Here is a 21,543-nt window from a genome sequence, read left to right on the forward strand (position 1 = left end):
CCACACGCCCATTCCCCTCCGACAGCGTCGGGCAAGACAGATCCGGGAAACTGTCGAGCAACTCCATCGCTAACCATAGGCCGAGCTCATGGTCGCCCTGTGCGGACAACGAGAGACCGCGGAGCGGAACCGCATCCGACGTAGGGCGCCGGCCGATATCACTGTGAAGGAAGAGTCTCCAGTGCCGGACCCCTTCCCGCTCCTGATGGACAGGAAGCAATGGCCCCCGCGCATCGGGGATGAAACCCGGTCCTATAGAGAAAGGACGCTTAGGTATTGTCGACCGGCGGTGATATACGATTATGCCGAGAGGAAGCACGCGCGGCAGCTTGGTGCGGTGAAGCAGATATCGTGCAACCACGCGAAGTGTAGAGGGAAGGCGTTGAGAGTTACAAGCACTTGAACCACTTCAAGAACTACGTAGATAGGGTCTATGGCGTTGAATTACGGTCCTGGGCGTATTTAGTTGACATTAGTTATAAATTCTATCTATTCTAAGTTCTTGGAGCAGTGCAATGGACTTGACTTCTTCCTATAGCGCTTCGACGTTACGGTGGAGACTGAGATAATGCCTGTGGCCGGCGAAGGAGAACAGTGACAGGCCGTGTGTTGGTGTTGCACGAGGCAGGACAGGAACAGTAGCACCGGACCGGGTCCCTTCCCCCAGCGTTTACCGAGGAAAATCGACCATGTCAGTAGACGTAGGAGTCTACGCCGTCCCTCCACAAGCCAAGGTGGACGAGAAGGCCCAGGTCTGTAGAGCCGTCCGCCTGCACGCCCTGTGTTTCGGCGTCTTCCATGTCTCTGAGGATGTTATCGATGTAGGCGCCTGCTGCTGACAGGTGGAGGATGCGCGCAATAGCACGGTGGATGGCTAGGAGCCGGGCCGAGGGTGGATCAATCGTGCGGCTGTCTGTCAGGAAGAGCGTCCGGGTCACGGGAAGAAGCCCCCGCACGAAAGCGGGCCGGAGAAACGATTCGATTCGATAGGTGTGAGGTTCTGCGTCGGGCACGGGCTCGAAGTATATATGAAAATTGCCAAACAGGTCGTGCATATAGTGGGTGAGGGTCAAGGCGTTGCGCGGCCGATCAATCTCGACGCCTTCGATCAAGTGCCCGACTCCGTGGTCGAACATATTGAGAATAGTCAAGGCCGCTTGCTTGGCGGAATTCTAAAAACGAAAGGAGTTTTGGTTAAACAAACGCCTGCGTTCGCAAACTGCTGGGGCTAAATACCAGTTCTTCGCCGTGTCCAAGCCTTGTCAATGAGTGCGGCAGGATATGGGCGACTTCCAGGGGTTCAAACGACCCAGGTTGCTCCTCGTTGAGCAAGTTACCGTCGTCATCTCGGGCGTCATCGCCGGCGCTCGCAAAGCGTCTCAGTGCTTCGCTGCTGTCGAATCTTCGTGTCACGACGCAACGATGGCGGTCGCGGATGAGGCATCTAGCGCGCAGGGCAGATATTCTATGGGGGGTCCCCACAGATTCCCGTTCTCCCTGCAATCGTTGAATGGCGGAATGGCTTGCTGGCGAGGGCTGGGGAGTCTTCCTGGCAGATGCCTTGACTAATAGGAGTTAGCTACGTGCATGAAGGTGTGAGGCAAGGGATGGACAATGCAACTTACGGGGTAGGAAGAAGTTGTAGAAGAGGTAATCTGCAAAGCTAAAAAACTTCTCCGAAATCTGCTCGTCCAGCGCTTCGTTGCCGTCCATAGATAATTCGAGGAAGCCAAAGAAAGCTCGTAGGAAGTTATCCTGTGAGAGTGGCGAGCGAGCATGGTCGTATGTAAGACGAATCAGCCGCGAGCGATTGTATGGAGGCTTGTTGCTGCCGCCGCCGGCCCCGTTGTTCCCCCCGTTGTCTCTGTTGCTGTTCCCATTCTCAGCGGTCGCCTCAAAATGGTCCACGATATGGTAGAATCTGCGCCTGGCCCGGTCGCGCGCATCTGGGCTTAATGGCAATTCGGGTTGAAGTTCAATGATGTTCTCTAGCGAAGATTGGTGCCTGTAGTGAGGCGAGGATGGCGAGTGCTGCGCCATCGTGTCGATCTGTGGTGGACTTGTGGTTGAACTGCCCTGGTACTGATGTTGACGCAAATCCATACAATAGTGTAGATTGCTTCTGTGAAGCTACCTGACTAAGTATGACGTTAGAAAGACCTGTCTGGTGAATCACATGGACCCTCTGAGGCTCCACATGCCACACATCACGTGGCTGTGGAGTTCGATTAGCTTCTGTGGTGGACTGGGCCCACCAGGGCCCCAGCCCTACCGAGGTTGCAGCCATCCACATCTTCCTGCAGGTTGGCTCTGGACGCCTCCGTCCTTCTTCCTCCAGAACCATCGCCAACCATCAGACTAGCAGAGATACGAAGATCGTCAGTTCTATCCGCGCATCCACCTGCAAGAGCTTCTGAGTGCACCGCCCACCTCGGCATTTCAATCGAGTCTCGCCTCTTTCCTGGACTCGATTCCAGTTTTAAGCCTAGCCGTAGGTAGCCAACAGGAAGACATACAGGACAATATAATAGTAAGATAATGCTACTACTTTCTATTATAATATTATTATAAAAAGAAAGTGCGTTTGAGAGCTATTTGTAGCTATAGTGTAGGCACTGCGTTTTTCCTTCTAGGCAAGGGACTTAATGTAGTATGTACGTTGTCTACAAGCGCGTCTATTATGTAAGGTTAGATTAGATAAACCCCTGTAGGTCCTGGTTTAGTGGGGTAGAGCCTTCTTTGTTCTACCCTCTACTTACATTGGAGCTAGTATACAGGATCAAACAGAAGAAGAGATATCGAACTTTAAATCATCTTGATTTTACTAATAGACTGGGGCTGGAAGCTCTCGATGTGACCAGAGGGGCACAGGGTGCAGTTTTGTTTTTCCGGCTCCGTGGAGCTTTGTTATGTACGCTAGACATAAATAGGGGTTGCCCATCCAGGGGCACCAACAACAAGAAGGACAGATAGACAGGAACAACAGAGGATCAAGAAGTGGCTTTCAACACCCGTTTACCCTGATGGATCTGGGTGACGAGATGTGGTTCTTCTTTCTTTTGTGAGTTGGGATATCTTTGTTTCCACGTAAGTGGACTCTTTTACGTCTGTCCAGAGGGACATCACTATCGCCACCTTCGCTTCCGCCGTCGTTGCCGTCCGAACGGCCGGACTTGTCTGCTGTGATCGAGAATACTCGGACACCCTGGACATTTTGAGCCGAAGCTCCTCCCCATCTGACCAGACGGAGGTTTGGTTCTGGAGGTGCTGAGTGGTGTCGTGGAGAGTTGGCACCATCTCACTAAAACTAATCTTCCATTAGATATGTTTGACCAGTCTCCTGATGGGTGAAGGAGGTCAGAACGAGGCGGCCTAGTGAGGTTGCCTGACGGGCTAGGGAGGTCCGAGTCAGTAATCTTAGTAGTCTTGAAGAATTAGCTTATTAACTGGTCCCCTAACAGGCTGGTGAAGTTAGAGGAATGGAGTTGAGGAAATTGGTCGTTGGAGGACCAGTCTGACTTGGTGGAATGGAGCTGGAAAGATGTAATAATTATCGTCGAAGCACCTGGTGAAGTTAGAAGGAGGTATCTTGGTGAGCTTGCAAGGCCCACTCTGGAAGGACTGATTCGACTGATCTCCGCGCGGATTAATTATAATTAATTAGTCTCCTGGTGGAGTAGAGTGACCGCTCGTTATCTCAAGGTTGAAAGGAGCGTCTTCTAGGTCGAATGTTGGAATACGTAATGGGATGTCCAAAAGTGGAAGAAATTTGTCGTCCCACTCGCTTCCTGCCATATCGAAAGCAGAGCGACTCTTTCTCGCTTTAAGCTATAGACAAAATAGTACAGAAGAGCTCCCGGGTGGAGGAGTTAATTAGTTCAGGCTACTTCGTGTAATCCGGACCAGCTTACAATAGCACAGCGATCTTGTACTGCCTCCCACTCCTGTTGATTATTCAAGGCGTTGAAATCCAGAGAGCATCTCAGCGGGAGTAGTCCGTAAGAGAACCAGAATGGAACAGTGTGGTGTGCACACAGTTTGTGTTAGGTACTGGTTGGCGCATCGCAACCGTTAGCTGACTAAAGGCCTTGGGACAACACACCAGCCAAGAAATGGGGACTCGTTCCCGAATCTGGTAAATCCTGGGCCTGAACGTCAGAACCCCATTCCCCCCCCCACTAGCGCACTCGCCGCTTGGCGATCAGGCACTGGACAGAGCCTCGTCCAATCTGGGCTGCCAGCGCACCAGGGTTAGGTTGACAACCGTTACCTACCTGACACGAAAAGAGCCGAGCCACGTTGGGTACCGATCCTCACGGAGGTGGGAGAGTTTTCAAGACTGATTACGATAGTCAAAATGACAAAGAGAGATGCCCAGGCCCACCCTCGCGCTCAGCTTCTCCGCCTAAGGCGCTCACTAAGGCGCTCACCTTCCCCGGGCCGACCGTGGCTTCCTTCCATTCCTTGCTGCTGCCAGCTATCTTGGCGGGGGACCCAGTGGTCCGCGGGGCAGTCAATCACAGCATCCTGGCACCATCTAGTTAGGCACAAGGCGGTGAACGGGACGCGGCATCCCTGGTTCTTTGTTTCGTTAGCGATATCCTTAGGCTTCGTCGGCACCCATCACAACCATCGTGTTTTGCACTCTCGCCCAGGGTGCATACAGATAATTAAACGGAGTGCATAACGGGATGCCGACGAACAGCCAATTTGCGAGAGACACAATGCAAGGACACTAGGCAGATCAAAAATGACTTTCTTATCGTTGCTAGCAAGCCTTTATGTATCAATGTCCTTGACTTCGTACCCACGTCATGCTCAGGTTAACCCGCGTGGATCGAACAACACGCGCGGATCTGTCAATTTTGTAAGAGAACTTGATTCTTAGTTCCCTGCAATGAGCTACCGATCGTGTCTTGTTGGCAAGAAGCACACGTTGCCTCACCTTCTCCCGTGACCTCCCCCCCCCCCACGCTGGCAAACCTCCGTCTTTTCAAAAGTATCCATGTGGCTGACCACGATTCGACAAGGCCGTCTGATAAAAGGAGTGCCAGATGAAACTGAACAACGGGAGTGCGTGGTCAGTTTCCGTTCCCCAAAAAAGAACAAAAAAAAGTTTCGGGGAGTTCGTCTTCATCTTTGTTTACTTCCCGGTTCCCGCCAACTTTGCCAACGGAAACGATGGCGTCCGCTGCCTGGCCGCCAACGACGAGCTTCTATGGCCCGATCAGCCCCGCGATTCTAGGATCTGATTGGGACGAGGTGGAAGGGGAGGTGATTGCAGCGCCGGCCATCGAAAGTGTGGACAACGGGAAAGGAATTGAGGTCCAGAACCGGCAACAACCACCAGGAGAATCGCAAACACAGCCACAGGCACAACCACAACCACAATCACAACTACAGCAGCAGCAGCAGCAGCAGCAGCAGCAGCAGCAATTCAGACAGCAGTCTAAAATCACTACGGCGAGCCTGAGATCATTGGTGCTGGATTTTTGGGGGTTCAACGCTGCCCTGCTCGATGATTTCTTCGACGATGGGGCTAGTGAGCTGTCAGGGATGGCCACGGACGGAGGGAGCGTCGCGGGAGATGAGGCCTCAACTGGAGATGGAAACTTGGAGCCTCATCCGACACAGCTCGTCCGGGATTCCAATGTGGGCTCTGCCGCTCCAGCAACCCGAAACAAGCGCCCGGAGACGGAGGAGAGCAGATCATGGTCAAGGAGAGTCGCGCGGTCCAGAGACACGAGCGCGAATCGATCGGAGCCCGACCGGCCGACCAACCCATACACTGCGGCCATTGAGGAGAAGCAAAATGCCATGACTGTCGAGTTCCTCCGCAGCACCGCGGGAATTCGACCTGGCGACGCCTCCCCTATCCCGACTCCCGATGACCTTGGGTATGTGCTGGGTAACGCAGACCACAACCTCCTTGCTGACATGTTTAGCTCTGGGCAGCGATACAAAATCGCCGCCGAGACGTCTTCGGTGGTCATTAGCAACCAACGCAGACTACCCGACATTCTCGTCGGCGAACGTGAGTGCATTGTTTGCACCGACACCAAGCCGGTGTCGGAGTTTCCCACGGTAGGCATCACCAAGGCATGCAATCACGAGCCAGCGACCTGCCTCGCCTGTGTCGCGACATCCATCCGGACAGACCTCAACACCCGGCTCTGGAACGAGATCAAGTGCCCGGAGTGCCGAGAAACGCTAGAGTATGACGACGTCCAGCGCTTTGCCGACGAGGAGACAAAAGAGCGGTAATTAAGCTCTCCCCTGCCTTCAACTTCCTTCAACTCAATCCTCATTCTCACAAACTAACCGGACACTCCCCCCAACCCAACAACCCTTCTGCAGCTATCAAACACTCTCCTTCCGCTCCGCCGTCTCCTCCTCCCCAAACTTCCTCTGGTGCACCGCCGGCTGCGGCTACGGCCAGATCCACGAGGGAGGGGAGTCGTCGCCCATCGTCACCTGCCGGCTCTGCTCGCACCGCTCCTGCTTCCACCACAAGGTGGCCTGGCACGAGAACCTGACGTGCGACGAGTACGACAGCCTGCTGGCCGACCCGGTCAACTTCCGCAGCCGGTTCGACGCGGCCAACGAGGAGGCCGAGAAGGCCGCCGCCGCCCGCCGCGCGCAGGAGGACGCCGACCGCGCGTTTGCGCAGGCCCTCGCTGCCGAGGAGCGGAGGGCCCTGGTCCGGCAGAGGGCTGAGAGAGTGAGGGAGAGAGAGAGGGAAAGAGAAAGGGAGAGAGAGAGGGAGAGGGAGAAGGAAAGGGAAAGTGAAAGGGAAAGGGAAAAGGAAATGGGAAAGGAAAGGGAAAAGGAAAGGGAGAAGGAGAGAGAGAAGGAGAGAGAGAAGGAGAGAGAGAAGGAGAGGGACAGGGAAAGGGAGAGGGAAAGGGAGAGGGAGAGGGAGAGGGAAAGGGAAAGAGAGAAGGAAAGGGAGACAGAGAAGGAGAGGGAGCGGAAGAGGGAGGAGCAGGCGCGGCGCGAAAAGGAGGAGAGGGAGAAAAGGGAGAAGAGAGAGCGCGAGATGCGGGAACTGGCGTTGAGGAGGAAGCAGGACGAGGAGGCCAGTCTCCGTACTGTGGGTACCACGACCAAGCCATGCCCCGGGTGCAGAGCGCCCATTGAGAAGAACGCGGGGTGGTACGTACTCACCTTTTCCCCTTCCCATCCCTTCTCTGTTTGGCTTTTGTTGCTCATGATGCTGACTCTCGTCTTCTAGTGCACATATGACGTGTAAGCCTTCTTTCCTACTGCCTGTACCACGGCTTCGCCCTACCCGGAGGAAGCTGCGCATGCGGAAGCCTGCTGCTGCTCCAAGTGGAGAGGAGTACAATCCCTTCTTCCTACCCCGCCGCCTCCAACACACATGATGGTTAAAATAAAAGTGCGTCTCCTCTACACAGGTATCAAGTGCCGGTACCAGTTCTGTTGGGGCTGCAATGCCGAATGGACCCGCAGTCACAGTGTCCTCTGCACTGGGGCGAATGGGCGGAGATGAAGGGTTCAGGTGCGAATCCGGGCGAGAAACGGGCCCTGGATATCAGGTGCGGCCAGCCATGCCCTTATCGATGCTGATGTCGGGGTTATTCTAATGGCACAAACCGTCGCCGTGTTCCATGTAACCCTTGGCTGATGATGCCCTCTCGACAGGTGCATTGTGCAAGTACGAATTCTGCTGGGACTGCCTTGCCAGTCATAGACGAATTATGGAGACCGATAACAGCGCACACAAGGAGGATTGCCCCTGGCATCCGAACAATCTCGAGGACTGATGTTGTGAGGACGAGGGTGAAGGATTGGCTCTGGGACGGACAGGTAGCGTCTACGACTGGACATATAACGGAGTAAAGGGATACCGTCATAGGCAACAGAACAGACTGTGCATATTAGAAAATGTAAATACAAGCCTTTTTTTTTCTTTTTTTTTCTTTTTCTTTCTTTTCCTTTTTTCTTTAGAGCAATACGAAGTAATACTCCTCGGCGAGTTCGACCGGACCCTTATTGACGGATGACTATCCGGAGAACGTTTGGTATCTTGGTCAAGGTTTGATCTAATCCAGCTCCGCAATTCGAGGGTATGCGTTTGCGAAAAGTGATTGAATAACAATAAAGCTATCCAGGAATCCATCAGAGCAGTTCATTTCAGGTTGGCTGCCCTCAAATGGGTGGAATTTTAGAAGTTGTTCCAGAGCTTCACCGTTTGGGCTCCACAACTGCGGTGGTAGTGGCCCACCAGCCAACAATCGCGTGTGCCCCACTCCACTGAATGGCCCTACAAAAATGAAAATTTCCCAACTCCAGGAACCCTCCCTCGTTTCCTTCCTACCCTCCGGTCAATTCTAGCAACAACAATAACGCGACACGCCCACGCGTGCCACGCATTCTTACAAGACAGCCATGTGCGCATCATAGTGCGAGGCAAGCAGATGCCTTGTCAATCTACACAATGACAATGCGGCTCTTCCTCGTCCGACACGGGGAGACTGTCGACAACGTCGCGGGAATCTAGTATGTCCTTTCTGCGAAAACATTTAATAACCTGGCACAAGGAACGAAAGTAGACTGACCAGCGTATCCTTAAAGTGCAGGAACCCACGACTCGCCGCTCACGGCCCACGGCGTACTCCAGGCCCGCCGTCTTGGCGCACACCTCGCCTCTCGGTCGGCGACCATCGGCCCCGTTCGACACGTGTTTGCCTCGGACCTGAAGCGCGCCGTAGAGACGGCCGCGGCAGTGGTTGACGCGCAGACCGCTGCCGTCGGCGGCAACCAGCCCCGCTCCCAGCCGGCCACCTCCGACTCGGACTCGGACCCCTTCCGAGTCGATAGTGGTGAGAAGGATGCGGACAGTAATAAGGCTGCAGACCCGGCCGCGTCGCTGAAGCTAGTAGAGCTGCCCGAGCTGAGAGAGCGGGACTTCGGCTCGGCAGAAGGCGAGAAGTTCGGCGTGGACTTGACCCTGGCCGGTGCTGAGTCTCGGGAGCAGATGAGGCAGCGGGCGGCGTGGTTCGTGGACACCCATCTTGTGCCGCTGCTCACTGCCGAGCAAGTGGCCTCGGGCGGTTGCATCGTCGTTGTCGCACACGGGCTGATCTTGGGATCGCTCTTGCGAGTGCTCCTGGCCCGGTATGGCCCTGGGCAGCTGGCACGCCTGGCGGGCGGGAAGATGCCGGGGTGGAGCAACACCGGCTATTACGAGCTTATTGTTGGCGCGGTCTCGAGCTCGCCGGTCGTGGCAAGTAGTAGTGGTCTGGCAAGTTCGGGAAGCTCAGCTGGAGTGTCTGGTGAAAGGACATCGAAGTTGACTTTGCCGACCCCGTCGCCACAAGGACCGCACATCACCCTGTCTGTGGCTGGAGTCAACGTGCTGAAACATCTTGAGGGTCTGAAGAAGACTCGAGGTGGAATCGGCAGTGCCCGGTTTGACAAACGGCAGAGGACAATGGACTCATTCTTTGCCCCAGCGGCGAAGAAGGCTAAGGTTGAACCAGCGCCTGACGTGGCTTGAACTCGACCGGCCGCTCAAGCTTCCTGCTCTGACGAGTCTTCACTATGGAATCTGGTATGTCGACCTCTATTTTCTATCAATCACGCGTGTCGCTTCTATGATGAGAGAAACAATGTTCACAGACCTGTACCGAAACACAATGTGGAAAAACTTTGTCCAACCGCTATCTGAGAAGCTTCATTCCTTTGTTCTGTTTTGGCATTGACCTGGTTGTTCACTGCTGACAGTTCTTCCAAGCCAGGTTACCTGCCAGTCCTTGCTCTCCTGATCTTGTTGGGAAGGGAAGTGCTATGGACGGTCAATCGAGTTCGCATATTTATTTGGGGGGGGTGGTGGTTGCCTCTCTTGGCCAGTTATGATGATGCTACTTGAGCAGCATCCAGAATACACTCCATCAATCTCTACAGCGCCTTACATCTATCTGGTCCCATTGTGTAAACTCATGCCGTTCCTAAATGTCTCGTGCTTCCTCGTCCTCGTCATCCCCCTCATCAGATACATCTAAACCCTGCCCCTCTTCGGAAGGCAAGATGCGGGGGAACCACCCATACTCGGCAAAATCGACCATGAACTCTCCCAGCGCGCTCCTCGTCACAGTCACGCCCTCGGCTTCCAGCGCGGCAGCCTGGTTCCGCGCCCCTGACGGCTGAGACCTGCCTCTCGTCAGTGCCCTTAGTCCCTCTCCATCCCTAGCCATTCATTCCTCATATCGATCAGCCCCTGGCCACCACCTCCGCCACCATAGCAACGACCAGACGCTTGAAAAAAAAAAAAAAAAGCTGGTTTGCTCCCTGTGCCCGCTACCTACTGGGCGGTTCGGAAGCGCGGAAGCGCGGAAGCGCGGAAGACGGGACCCGGGGGGGGGGGGGGGTAAGGCAAAACGAGCCGGCGCCACAAGATCAGAAGTTCAACTAAAACTAACTACAACTAGAATGCTACGTACCGAGGCGAGATGATGCCCTTGGCGTTGATCACCCGCTGCCACGGCACATTGTCGTGGTTGAAGCGCGCCGACGGGTCCGATGGCAGGTGTTTGAGGCAGACGCCGACCTGGCGAGGACGCTGGGCTGTTTTTGTGTTTGTTTTGCCGTCGCCGGACAGCGGTGTCGAGGTTAGCGTGGATCTCGGCAAAAGCAGGGGGAAAGCCGTAGGATCGACCGGGTTTACCGGGTTTACCGGGTTCCCCCTTCAGGTGATGATCCGGCGTATGTGTGTATCGCTGGTAAGGGAGAGGGAATTGACATGTGCGTGGGTTGGGAACTTGGGGTGGGGGGGGGGGGGGAGGCTTGAGAGGTTTGGGAAAGGGAGGGAAAGGATTTGGGGTTGTTATTACGAGTGCCGACCAGTTTGGCAATGTGACCGTAGCTGGTCACTTTACCAGGTGGGATCTCTTGTACAGCGCTGTAGACGGCATGGAAGAAAGCCTGGGCTTCGTCGCTGCGTGGCATTATCCTCGTGAGGCGCTGACGGAGAGGTGAGCTGTTATGCTAATTACTTAAAAGCGGATCTTCATAGTGGGGACGGCATGAGGAAGTGAATCCGCCAAGATATCGCTACGGATCAGGGTTAGGGTTTATCGACACGAAAATGCTGAACCAAAAGTGACGGAGCAACGTACGGAGTAAAGTCCCCCCCGTATGGGAAAGGAACAAAAGACCATTCAACGACATCGTTCACGACTTCCATACCGACATCAAACCGACCTTTTAAGCCTGCCAATCCCAAAGTTCCGTCCATTACGGCGAACGCGCTAGCTCCACCTTCCCGGAAAGGCCAAAGAACAAATGTACATACATACATACAGACATCCCACCGGCGGGAAGACAGAAACTCAAATAAGCAGGTCAGATCGAGCCTCATGACTGTCATGGCATCAAGTCATCCAGGCCACTGCTGTTCATTCCCATACCGACCCTTTTTTTATCCCGACAGGCTTAATCCAACACGTGAGAATGGGCAAAGAAAATACCAAGGCTACAACAACAGAAATATTTTAAATCCAGCTCTAGTCATGTCTCCCAAAGCCATCCTGCGCCATTCAAACGTCGGGTGTCCGTAACCAGAGATAATGTCGAGGCGCAAACCGCCCGCGGCTCGCAGGTTCGGAGCTACCCCGTTGGGGGGGGGGGGGGGGTTCGACTGTTCGTAGGGGGTCTAGGTGCGAAATACTGCCACGCAACCATTCCAGAATGGGTTCATGGCGGCACCATCACCATTTTCCGGAACCTAAACCCGAGTTGAGATGAATGCATAATATGGATGGACCGAGATGCCGTCACCCCCCTTGGGACAAGGAGCGGTAAAGTGGTGTTTGGGGCACATGACAGATCACCACGTGCTGACTTGGAGGTATCGATAACGAATCTCAAAAAAAAAAAAAAAATGCGAATAGGGGGTATCACAAAAAACTACTAAAGACATTGAAGAGCCTTGGGGGATTGAAGGTGAGGGAGGCGGTGATAGGCTAATAGTCGACGTAGCTGGCTGCGCGAGGACATCCTTGGCTCAGATCTGAACCGATAGACCATTAAGTCCGGTGCTGTTGCCGCGCATCCAGCTGAACATGCTGCCACCGACCGGGCTGGACGGGGCCTCGATAGCTGTTCGTGGTTGTTGTGCCTCGCGAGGCTCAAGAAGCAGGCTCTTGCGGTAGTGTACTGCCTGCGTGTTGGCACCAGTTTTCTCCTTCTCGCGAACACGCTCAATCTCCGCTGTCAACCACTGCTGGAGATCCGGCAACTCGGTGAGGCGGTAGGGAATCTGGAAGCGCTGCAGCTCCCCAATGCTCTTCGCAGTGCGGGTGTGCTTGTCAAAGTTGATGACGGTCAACCCGGTGTCGCTTGTCTTGGTGGCCGGATTCCCAACGTCCACAAACGTGAGATCGGTCAAAAACATGCCGAGGAAGGGAAGGCACGGCGGGACCTGGTCGTGAAGTCGGGCGCGGAGAACCTTGAAGTTCTGGTTGAAGTCGACAATGGCTTGTAGCGCCTTGAGCATCTCCTTGCGCTTGACGGGAACGGCATCCCACGTCATCTTCAAACGCTTGATGCTCGTGTCGGTGAGCGCGCAAGTGATTGCCATGAGCGCATCGTAGTTGTGAAGCTGGGAGCATTGATTGGCAATCTTGATCCACTGCTTGATGACAAGCGCTCGCTTCTTGACTTCCTCATGATGCAGGATGGTGTCGACAACGAGGTTGGTCAAGCCGGTAGTGAACGCCGACATGGCCTTCACATTAGGTGTCTCAGCACCGCCAAACTTGGTCCACTTCGAGCCCAGGAGTTCATCCGGTGTGATGGAGCAGAAAAGGGCCATTTGCTTCATCGTTAGCTGGCGGGCAATCTCGAGGGAATCGAAATCGAGGATTGAAGGGGAGCTGCCGCCCGCCTTCCAACTCGTCAACGCGTTCACCTGGCTCCTGCTGATGACAGGGGCGGGAAGCGTCGTCTCGGCGGGGACAAGTTGAGCAGCAGAGGAGCTAGTCTTGCTCATGGAGCAGACCAGGCGAGGTACCAGAGCACCATCAACCACGGAGACCTTCTCAGCCAGCTCGAGCAGGCGCTTCCCGGCGGATGGCAGGACGGGGGTCAGTCGGAACTCGGCAAACTGTTTGATCAGCCCAAGAGCTTCACGGTCGGTCTCATCGCGCCAGTGAGACTCGAGCCACCCCTTAAACACATTGTAAGTTCTAAGCCGTACAGGTGCGGCAATATGCGGGGCTTCTCCGATGTAGTCAAACCGGTCAATGAGTGCCTCGGTAAGCTTGACCGGTGTGCAAAACAGGCGAAATGTGAGGTAGAAGGTCGACACAAACAGTGCGTCCGGGGTTGACTCATGGGTAGTGAGACGCTCGACCAACGCAGGCAACGAACCGCCCGTTACCTGTCCTTCCTTGTTGAAAATCAATTCATGCGCGTACGTCTTCTCCAGCAACCTCGTCTCCACTTCCTCGTCCTCTGTTGGCGCCAAGCTCTCTGAAATGCTCAGGTCTGAAAGCGAAGGTTGAGCTTTGGGTGTTGGGTTGGGTGCTTGAGAGTTATCCGGCGTCGTCGCGCGGGTAGACGCCTGCGAAACGATGCTCGACTCCGAGTCACGACTGATGTACGTGCTGCCAGAGCCAGCACTCGTGGCAGTCATGCTTCCCGACTGGAAAGACTGGAGCTCGGCCTCCTGCGACGCGGATGGTTCCGTGGGACTGTAACTTTCAGCCGGTAACGATGTGGTCGAGATCCTCGGCAGCGGCGGAAGGTCAGGGCGGAGCGAAGAGACCGGAGGAGCCCCATTTGAGCTGCCGGCCTCGGGCACAGACGACTCGGAATGCGGTGGAGGACATGACGACTGTGGCATCAGCTGCTCGGAGACGGGCGAGGCTACCTGCGGAAGTTCCGGGAGCGGCTTGTCGATCGAGAGGGACCTGGCTTGTGCAGCTACCGCCGCGGAGCCCGCCACAGAAGTTGCTGTTGAGTCCGCCATGCCTGCTTCTGGCACTGTCGATTCGGCAATGTTCGGCAACTCCGCGCCGCTAGGCTTCGACTGTTCATGCAAACCTTGGGCCATGTCGGAGAGTCCAAAATCGATTCCAAGGCTACCGTGATCAAACTCGAACTCGAAGTCGCCAATCCGCTCGATGACTGACCTTGTCTTCGCGACGCATTCTCCCGTAGCCTTCACACACCCGGTGGCCGCCCCCAGCAGGCGGCCGTTGTCATGTGGCACGATCACATCATCCTCCATCTCTGGCTCCGACTTGCTGAGAATGTCGCGCGCCGTAAGCACCAAATCGTGGATCCGGTTGTACATGGCAGTACGAGCCTGCTCTAGCGCGTCGATGCCGATCGAAGCCTGCGCAACAACCACGTCCACGACCACCAGCAACTCTCCGCCGGAGGTAGCGGACTGCTTTACCGCGACCGCGAGGCTAGGGCGCGACTGAGATTGAAGTTGCAAGCGTCCGATGAAGGATCCCAAATGCGAGAGGAAGATGTCGTGGCAGGAATTAAGCCGCTCCGAGACGAGGTTCTGAGGGCGCGAGCACGTAGAAAGGCCGGCCAAACTGACCCGGTGTGAGATTGTGGATGACAAACGGTTTGTTTGTACCAGACTGTTCTGTGATGATCGGCGCCCGTTGGTGACATGTTGCACGTAACCGGATGACAAACGGTTGCCGCTCGGTGTCTGCTCCCGTGCTACGTGGCCTGCCGCTGATGGCGTCGGCCCGGAATCCCTGCTCGGCTCGATCATACTTGACTCCGCAGGGCCGGTGTGATCTTGTGCTGCATGAAAAGAGCCCGAATCGGCTGGCGGCGTTAGTGGAACGGGAACTTCCTCCTGCAGCGTCGTCAATATAGTCACTGCTGGCAGCCGAGATCTCCGGTCATCCTCCAGAATATCCAAGAATCTCACGCCTTTGATGATAATCTTGAACGCTCTCAGTATCATCTCGTCCACAACGTCGTTGATGTCTTCGGACCCGATCATCCTTTGCGCGTCCTGCAACCGTTTGGCCGTCTTGACCAAGGATGACAGTTCTGATAGCAACGACCTTCGGCTCCGGCGTAGTCCTTCGTGTCTCTGGACCAGTGGGGATTCTTTTGTCAAGCAGTGCGTCCGTTCCTGCGTAACTTGTGAGATAACCAGACCACTCAAGGTCGACCTTTATGACACCCATTCACCTACCAAGAGGTACCGCACACCGGCAATGATCCCCTTCATGAAGTCCTGGTTGCCAAACATCTCATTGTCGTTTACCAGGGCGCTGCGCATCAGGTCCCAGAAGTTGAGAAGCGCCTTCAGCAGGCTCCTCATCTCCTCCGGTTCGTACGGTTCGCAGTAGTTCGTCGGCAGCCATCCTCTCGCTCCGTTAGCCAGAAGGGTGCCGTCGGCCCAGCCATTGGTGTGGATAGAGTGCACAAGAACGACGTCCCCCTCACTCAGCGGTAATGTGACTGTCGACTCGCTCGTCACGTAATCGGGGTGGAATGGGTAGAAAGCCCGCAAGAAGTTGGAGAAAACCGGGTTGCTAGCTGGCGCATCGCAATCCTCTCGCGACTCATTTGGAGTCGCTGGCGGCGTTATCTGCGTGTCCGACAAATCGTTGGTCGGGTCGATTGTGTCCGAGGGCTTCTCAGGCCCCCCACCTCGCGTCTTGTGTATCGTTAACGGAGCCACCTGCAGGCTTGACCGCATGCCCTGATTGTTCACCATTGCGCTTGCTGCCCAAAGCCCGTTTCGCGCAACATAGATGACTGACACAGGCCTGCGCTTGGGTCAGTTGACCCGGCCGAGTGACGGGACCGGCTCTGGTCCAACCCTCCCGCGATAATCTGTTCCCTCTGATGATGATAGCTCTAATCCGTATGACCAAACCACCTTGCACGTCCGCCACAAGGATAACGGGTGTCGAAAACTGCGCAGAAGGTTACCAAGATCGCTGCCAGTAGGATCCGGTTCAAATATTTGTTGACGTCTTTCAGTGCGTTTCGGGACTGGCATGAGAGGACAGGTTAGATGCAACGGCTCACTTCGCCACAGGTGCTGGGATGTTTTTCGCATATCATGGGGGTGCCTGTTTGAGGACTGTCGGGGGAGCCTTGTGCGGGGAGGCACGCGGTTGAGGAATGTCGCAGCACGGGTCAGAAGGCAACCGGGGGGAACTTGCATGCCAGGGGAGGGCCCTACCGGCCTTGCAAGTCACGACATGGTATGGTCTGCCCTCGAGCGTTCAAACGACCTGGAGAACAACAAAACGGCCACCAAAAGCAAAAAGATGCATGTCGTACCTTGTTGTTTCGAGATTGTTGGGTCAACAACTTTCGGTGTAGCGAACTGGCTTTCCGATATTTGGCGAAGAGATGTTTTGGTGGATCACGGTCTGAGGCCCGAAAGTCGGGAGGTGTTGAGGGGCGGTAGGATATGCCAGGGAAAAAGACGTTTCGAGCGAGTCAATCGCCGAAGCGAAAAGATCAAGCAACTGATGACGCCTTTCGCGTAGAATGATATGGTGAAACTGCGATCGCCGACAAAGCCGTATCGTCAAGCTGCCATGCTGCGCACCCGGCGAACGGCGAACGGTGGTGGGATCTCGAAATTCAATGCGAGATAGTTATTGAGTAACCTCGAACTGTCTGGGTCGCGCCCTGTGCGACAAGGTTGCCGAGGGGTGAGCAAAACCCGGGGAACGACTGGTGCTCTGCACTTCAGACGAGAATAAAGAAAGGAAATCGAGGGCAAGCTGGGGTGGTAAATCTGGAATTGGATCCTGTCTGGGATGAAGAGAAGACGAAGGAACCCAAGAACAGGGGACCTCGCAAGGTGTGATCTGGATTGCTCGCGCTCCTTCGATGTTGCTCTTGGTTCTCATTGCCCAATTGCACCTGCCGCCCCTGGCCACAAAAAGTTCCCCACCGCTCTCTGCGGGACACGGTCCGGCTGCAATGATTTTTCGTCAATTGCCTGTTGGGTGCAGTTGATGTGGGTCTGGCAGGTTGAATCTCGGCATGGGCCAGCCGCAGCCAACCAGGGCTCAGGGGCAAGCTCGGGTACACTAGGCCAAGACCTCTGCTTCCCCTGGCGAGTGGGGTAACAGCCTAGTGTAATCCGTACTACTGTGATACTGTTATCCAAAAAAAAAACTCGCCCCATCCAGTGTGCTTTTATTGATGCTCAGAGGCGTGCCAGCAACAGAGCGTTACGAAAGTTGCTCTACCGGAGTTGGGTCCTATGGCGGCAGAACTTGGCTCAACCACTGCGTAAGCCGGCATCCCGATTCTCCGTATACACACTACAAGTTACACGAAACTCTACAAAGCAGGAGTACCTTATACCTATGCTTATAGTCCGTAGCTAATCCGTATACATACAGTTCAGTAACGAGCACTGGCCGCCTCGAACCGGCTTCGGATACGCGCACCGTCCGTGCTCATCAAATCGCAACAGTGAAAAGAGTGGCGCAATGGGCGGCGGACGAACCGCTAACTTCCAAATGCGGGTGGCATCTCTCGAGCTCGACAGAGGGGCTACTCCGTAGTTATCGCCGGAGCGCCTTGCCGGCCACAGGACTTTTCAATGTGGACCCCCCTTCTTCGCTGCGATCACGTTATCTTCGGGCTCTGCGGCTTATCACTCCCGATACAGCATGAGCAGTGCCTCACTGTCCGTCTTTACTGTACAAGTCGTGAAGCCTCACCAAGCCCTTGGGATCGTAGCTGCAGATATCATACAAAGAGCTACCTCATCTGCCGACAGTCCAGGACTAGTGTAGTTGCAGTCTCTTCTGGCCACCTACCTCGCAAGGCAGTCCCCCAACTATCAGCCAATGTTCCTCGTCGCAGAATTCGACACTTTAGTCGGATCATGAGCAACGAGACATGGCCATACAACCCGTGATCGGCCCCTCCGAGTGGCAGTCAACTGCAACATCAGCGTCGTGTAGCGCTCAAGCTGAGCGTCGCAGCATGGGATCCTGCATTTGATATCACATCCTGCACTTACTGCAGTCGGACTAGCAGCCTACCTTATCCCGCGAGGCAGCGTGAACACCGTCGCAGCGGCAAAGTGGCTGCCGCCTTGGCACCGGGGAAGAACCCGTCGCGGCGCTGCAAAGCTTACACCCATACGTGCTCCGTACTACACTCCAACTGCCAGTATGTGTAGTACGGGTTCGTGTTGATCAGATAGTTCCTGCGTAGCGCGGTTAGATCCATATTATGCATTCCTTCTTCGCATGGGACAGCCATTGCCGGGCAACTCTCCCGTCTGCAGCTGGAACGGGAACCGGAGCTGGGAGACTTCCTTACCCCACTACTCCGTACTGCCCAAGCTGCAGCATGGCCTGGCCAAGTCTGATAAGACCCCTGGTTGCTGGAGCGAGCCGTCGCCAGATTCCGCGGGATATGTCAACAAAAGTATACCGTACGGATTTTGGAGTACGGATTGCACGTGTACACATACCCCCACAGTGCCAAGTTCAACCCCCCAAACTTCGACGGCTTGGCATCGTCAATCATGGGTATCACCAGTCTCCGAGGGCAAAGGAATCTTTCAGTTTATTGAGTCGGTGTCGTGCAGCATGGTGTAGCTTGCAGAGCCGTCATCTGCCGACATTGCACACTATGTAGTAAGCGCCTGTTCGGTGCCAAATAGCGTAGAGGATTTGCATGAAGCGAGGATAGTCACGCTACGGTGGAGGGGCCTTTCGCCTGAAGGTGGTACTGTACACTAGTTTTGGTAGTGCAGGCTACATAGTACACTACTATTGCGCGCCTGCGCAGACACGAGCCTCCGACCACAAAGCCTAAAAGTACACTACTGCAACTTTCAAAAAAAAAAATTGTCCCAACATTCTTTCTGAAGTTCATACATGCATACACTCTTAGGTTTGCTAGTGCATCATTGATAAGGGGATCAAAAACAGACAAAATCTTTGGACATCATTATCCGATGTTTACTATGTAGGGTACTGTACAGTACGAGGCCCCAGGGCTCTTTACTATCGATTGCCGTGTACACAGTATTGTATGTATGTACATACAGTACAATCCGGTGTCGCCACTCAATTTCGGCTTCGCTCCTGTGCCACTACACGTGCAGTTGCCCAGGTTACTGGGCAACGTGCTCCGTACCGTGTAACCGCCTTAGGTACGTAACTACACTAGGTAGATACCTAGTGTGTAACTACGTCCGTAGTGTACGCTACGCTACACGACTAAAACACATGGAACTTGAAAAGTGATGGACCGGGTCCATAAAGGTGGAGGGATCCGAGAAGTCCGGGTGTGGTTGCGAGTCCCTCCCAACGCTTTTTGCCGTCTGTCGGTCGCGAAGTTCATGTCCTGTTCGCAACCCACTGTCCACTGAAACCTTGAAAAATGCCCAAGAGAGGCGGCTTCAGCATGGAAGGTGGCGCGCAGCAATTGTGAAGGAAAAAAAAAAAAAAAAAAAAAAAAAAAAAAAAAAAAAAAAAAAAAAAAAAAAAAAGAGGGCAAAGCGTGCAACACAGAGTGATTGGCCACAGTCAGAAACATCACTTCGGGTTTTGATGTTTTTTTTTTTTTTTTTGGCCGATAATTCTCTGCCCCCCACGGGTGCAGACCTGCGTTCATGCTGTTTTCCGCGCTTTTCTGACGGGGAGGCCAAGGCTCGAACCCTCTCCCCGCTCTGCTGCTCTGGAGCTCCTTGGTACTCCATACAATATCCCTCGTGCTTTTTTCCTTGCTACCTGACGATCTTCTTGCTGCTGGTTCCTCCAGATAGCTGGAGCCCAAGAACCTTGACGACCTCGTGGTGGAGCTCACTTCTTGGCCATTGGCCTAGCAAGGGGGTTTCGATCCACCATCGCAGGATCGTCACATAACCCACACAACTACTCCATACCACAAAATCGTACATGACGCTAGTGTAGTGTACGGACGTACTGCAAGCTTGGTGGTCCTTGTTCCTTTACGGTACGTGCCACCATTCGTTATAGTGTAATCCGTACAAGAATCGGTCATGTTACAAGGCAGATCATCGGCGGCAATCGTGAGACGAGACCGCGGCTCGCTTCCCAGAGCGCGTGTCGGCTGTTGCAGTCACCACCCACTCCGCCTAAGACGACGCGTACACTACTACTGGAACAGAAAGAAGAAATGGACGATCGTCGCCTTCTCTGGTCCGGAAGAAACGAAGGAGCCAAGTAATTCTCACATGTTCCGAACAAGGCAGTTGCGCGGCAAGTGATTGCTCGGCCAGTCAGACTCGAGAAGATCAGAAAGCAAAACACCCAGTTCGCCTTGCTACGAGGCCGATTCAAGCTGTTTGCTCAGAGAGCTAATTCACGTTTGGGAGAAGGTTGGTTGGCTTTCTACCAAAAAAACCAATTGAATTGGGACTCGGGACAGCTATACCCGGACTTAGCTGTTCTTCAGCACTTGCAAGATTTTGTCACTACACCCATTCGATGTTCTCTTGCTGAAAGCACAGCACACTCACCTGATCGCGACCGTTGCTCCAAGCATTCAGATGCGGCGCAACCAATCAGCGATTTTTTTTTTTTTTTGCTTTTTTTTACCTTTCTTGCATTTTCTTTCCGCTTCTGGGATTGACGACAAGTGCTCTCTTCCAGTTTCTCGTGCTACCACCACCTTTCGGGGGCCGCGCGTCAGTCACCAACAAGCCTCAAAGACGCGCCCAAGCACGTGCAATACCGCAGTGTAGAGGCGATTTTGTTCTGCGAGGGTGTGGCCAGGGGGAAAGAAAATCAGGGTCTTCACGGAACTACTCTGTACATACCACGATAAGCACGCTGCGGCGGTCCAGTCGAGCAGTGTGGAGCAGTGTGGAGGCGTAACGAGGGGCGCAGAAACCCTCCGGCAATCCCCATTGCCCCGCCGTGCCCGCCTGTGGGGTGATCTCCAAAACACAATGTGCGCACTTGGCCGCTAACTAGTGTACACTAGTGTAGTGGGCACTACGCTAACTAGCGTGGGCGTGGGTCAGTCCAGCTTTGCCCATGCGATGGGGTTGCTTTTTTGGACTTGCTCTCAAGGGCATGGCGGCAAGGCGGAGGCACCGCACTGAGGCAACCGACCCATCAATCACTTCCCATGCGTTGCCCTCGAAATTACAAGGGTCTGAAGCTCGCCCGCACGTGGGCTCTGTCTGAGCAGGGAGTGGACGCAACATGCACTAACACTACGGAGTCCACAGAGTGTGTTGTGAGAAGCGGCCGTCAGATTTTGACCAAGTTTGGCTTCCTTTCCCATCCTCTTTCATCGTCAAACCGCCATGTCTCAGAAGTTCCCTCTCAACAATTCCCCTCTCAACTTACTCCGTACCTGAGTTATTGTTTCAGGCCCCTCTCCCCCTCTTTCTCCCAACCGCTTGCCGAGGGTAGGCATGATGAGGTCAACAGTGTCGAGACAAAACCTGAGAGCTCGGCGAGACCGACACCGCTAACAGACAACCTCCACCGTCCAGCTGACCGACGAACAACCTAAGTCCCTTTAGCGCAGTAAGCAGTATTTACAATGTCCACGGTGTAG

At 54.5% G+C, this 21,543-nt stretch overlaps 6 protein-coding genes across 6 annotated transcripts; 2 read left to right on the plus strand and 4 right to left on the minus strand.

The window, feature by feature from the left end:
- Positions 1 to 378: 378 nt before the first annotated feature.
- MYCTH_2312994 (uncharacterized protein) lies at positions 379 to 2,143 on the minus strand. Its single transcript, XM_003667262.1, has 3 exons — positions 1,626 to 2,143; positions 1,237 to 1,565; positions 379 to 1,172 (listed from the first exon to the last, which is right to left on the minus strand). The coding sequence occupies exons 1-3, from the start codon at positions 2,038 to 2,040 to the stop codon at positions 693 to 695; spliced, it is 1,224 nt and encodes a 407-aa protein (XP_003667310.1). The 5' UTR covers positions 2,041 to 2,143; the 3' UTR covers positions 379 to 692.
- Positions 2,144 to 5,181: 3,038 nt separating this feature from the next.
- On the plus strand, positions 5,182 to 7,787 carry MYCTH_103867 (uncharacterized protein; the record flags this gene model as incomplete). Its single annotated transcript, XM_003667263.1, has 7 exons — positions 5,182 to 5,274; positions 5,368 to 5,897; positions 5,946 to 6,260; positions 6,358 to 6,721; positions 7,004 to 7,155; positions 7,206 to 7,207; positions 7,663 to 7,787. The coding sequence occupies 7 exons, from the start codon at positions 5,182 to 5,184 to the stop codon at positions 7,785 to 7,787; spliced, it is 1,581 nt and encodes a 526-aa protein (XP_003667311.1).
- A 560-nt stretch (positions 7,788 to 8,347) lies between these two features.
- On the plus strand, positions 8,348 to 9,695 carry MYCTH_2312998 (uncharacterized protein). The gene is made up of 2 exons (XM_003667264.1): positions 8,348 to 8,523; positions 8,599 to 9,695. Exons 1-2 carry the CDS (start codon positions 8,462 to 8,464, stop codon positions 9,521 to 9,523), a joined length of 987 nt encoding a protein of 328 aa, XP_003667312.1. The 5' UTR covers positions 8,348 to 8,461; the 3' UTR covers positions 9,524 to 9,695.
- Position 9,696: 1 nt separating this feature from the next.
- Positions 9,697 to 11,004, minus strand: MYCTH_2313004 (uncharacterized protein). The gene is made up of 3 exons (XM_003667265.1): positions 10,857 to 11,004; positions 10,467 to 10,590; positions 9,697 to 10,176 (listed from the first exon to the last, which is right to left on the minus strand). The coding sequence occupies exons 1-3, from the start codon at positions 10,969 to 10,971 to the stop codon at positions 9,975 to 9,977; spliced, it is 441 nt and encodes a 146-aa protein (XP_003667313.1). The 5' UTR covers positions 10,972 to 11,004; the 3' UTR covers positions 9,697 to 9,974.
- Positions 11,005 to 11,983: 979 nt separating this feature from the next.
- MYCTH_2313005 (uncharacterized protein) lies at positions 11,984 to 15,994 on the minus strand. The gene is made up of 2 exons (XM_003667266.1): positions 15,200 to 15,994; positions 11,984 to 15,136 (listed from the first exon to the last, which is right to left on the minus strand). Exons 1-2 carry the CDS (start codon positions 15,725 to 15,727, stop codon positions 12,029 to 12,031), a joined length of 3,636 nt encoding a protein of 1,211 aa, XP_003667314.1. The 5' UTR covers positions 15,728 to 15,994; the 3' UTR covers positions 11,984 to 12,028.
- A 3,476-nt stretch (positions 15,995 to 19,470) lies between these two features.
- On the minus strand, positions 19,471 to 20,198 carry MYCTH_2313008 (uncharacterized protein). The gene has a single exon (XM_003667267.1). The coding sequence runs from the start codon at positions 19,907 to 19,909 to the stop codon at positions 19,736 to 19,738; it is 174 nt and encodes a 57-aa protein (XP_003667315.1). The 5' UTR covers positions 19,910 to 20,198; the 3' UTR covers positions 19,471 to 19,735.
- Positions 20,199 to 21,543: the final 1,345 nt, after the last annotated feature.

This window comes from Thermothelomyces thermophilus, chromosome 7, assembly GCF_000226095.1.
Source record: "Thermothelomyces thermophilus ATCC 42464 chromosome 7, complete sequence".
In the NCBI taxonomy this organism is placed as follows: Eukaryota; Fungi; Ascomycota; class Sordariomycetes; order Sordariales; family Chaetomiaceae; genus Thermothelomyces; species Thermothelomyces thermophilus.

Excerpts from the sequence above, each read along its gene's own strand:
- MYCTH_2313005 (XM_003667266.1), bottom strand. The coding sequence starts at position 15,727 with ATGGTGAACAATCAGGGCATGCGGTCAAGCCTGCAGGTGGCTCCGTTA. Across the intron at positions 15,137-15,199 it reads CCGGTGTGCGGTACCTCTTG|GAACGGACGCACTGCTTGAC; the intron begins GTAGGTGAATGG and ends CAAGTTACGCAG.
- MYCTH_2312994 (XM_003667262.1), bottom strand. The coding sequence starts at position 2,040 with ATGGCGCAGCACTCGCCATCCTCGCCTCACTACAGGCACCAATCTTCG. Across the intron at positions 1,566-1,625 it reads CTACAACTTCTTCCTACCCC|TCAAGGCATCTGCCAGGAAG; the intron begins GTAAGTTGCATT and ends AACTCCTATTAG. Across the intron at positions 1,173-1,236 it reads TTGGACACGGCGAAGAACTG|AATTCCGCCAAGCAAGCGGC; the intron begins GTATTTAGCCCC and ends TTTCGTTTTTAG.
- MYCTH_2312998 (XM_003667264.1), top strand. The coding sequence starts at position 8,462 with ATGACAATGCGGCTCTTCCTCGTCCGACACGGGGAGACTGTCGACAAC. Across the intron at positions 8,524-8,598 it reads GACAACGTCGCGGGAATCTA|TGCAGGAACCCACGACTCGC; the intron begins GTATGTCCTTTC and ends GTATCCTTAAAG.
- MYCTH_2313004 (XM_003667265.1), bottom strand. The coding sequence starts at position 10,971 with ATGCCACGCAGCGACGAAGCCCAGGCTTTCTTCCATGCCGTCTACAGC. Across the intron at positions 10,591-10,856 it reads TGCCAAACTGGTCGGCACTC|CCCAGCGTCCTCGCCAGGTC; the intron begins GTAATAACAACC and ends ACACAAAAACAG. Across the intron at positions 10,177-10,466 it reads AAGGGCATCATCTCGCCTCG|GTCTCAGCCGTCAGGGGCGC; the intron begins GTACGTAGCATT and ends GACGAGAGGCAG.
- MYCTH_2313008 (XM_003667267.1), bottom strand. The coding sequence starts at position 19,909 with ATGTACGATTTTGTGGTATGGAGTAGTTGTGTGGGTTATGTGACGATC.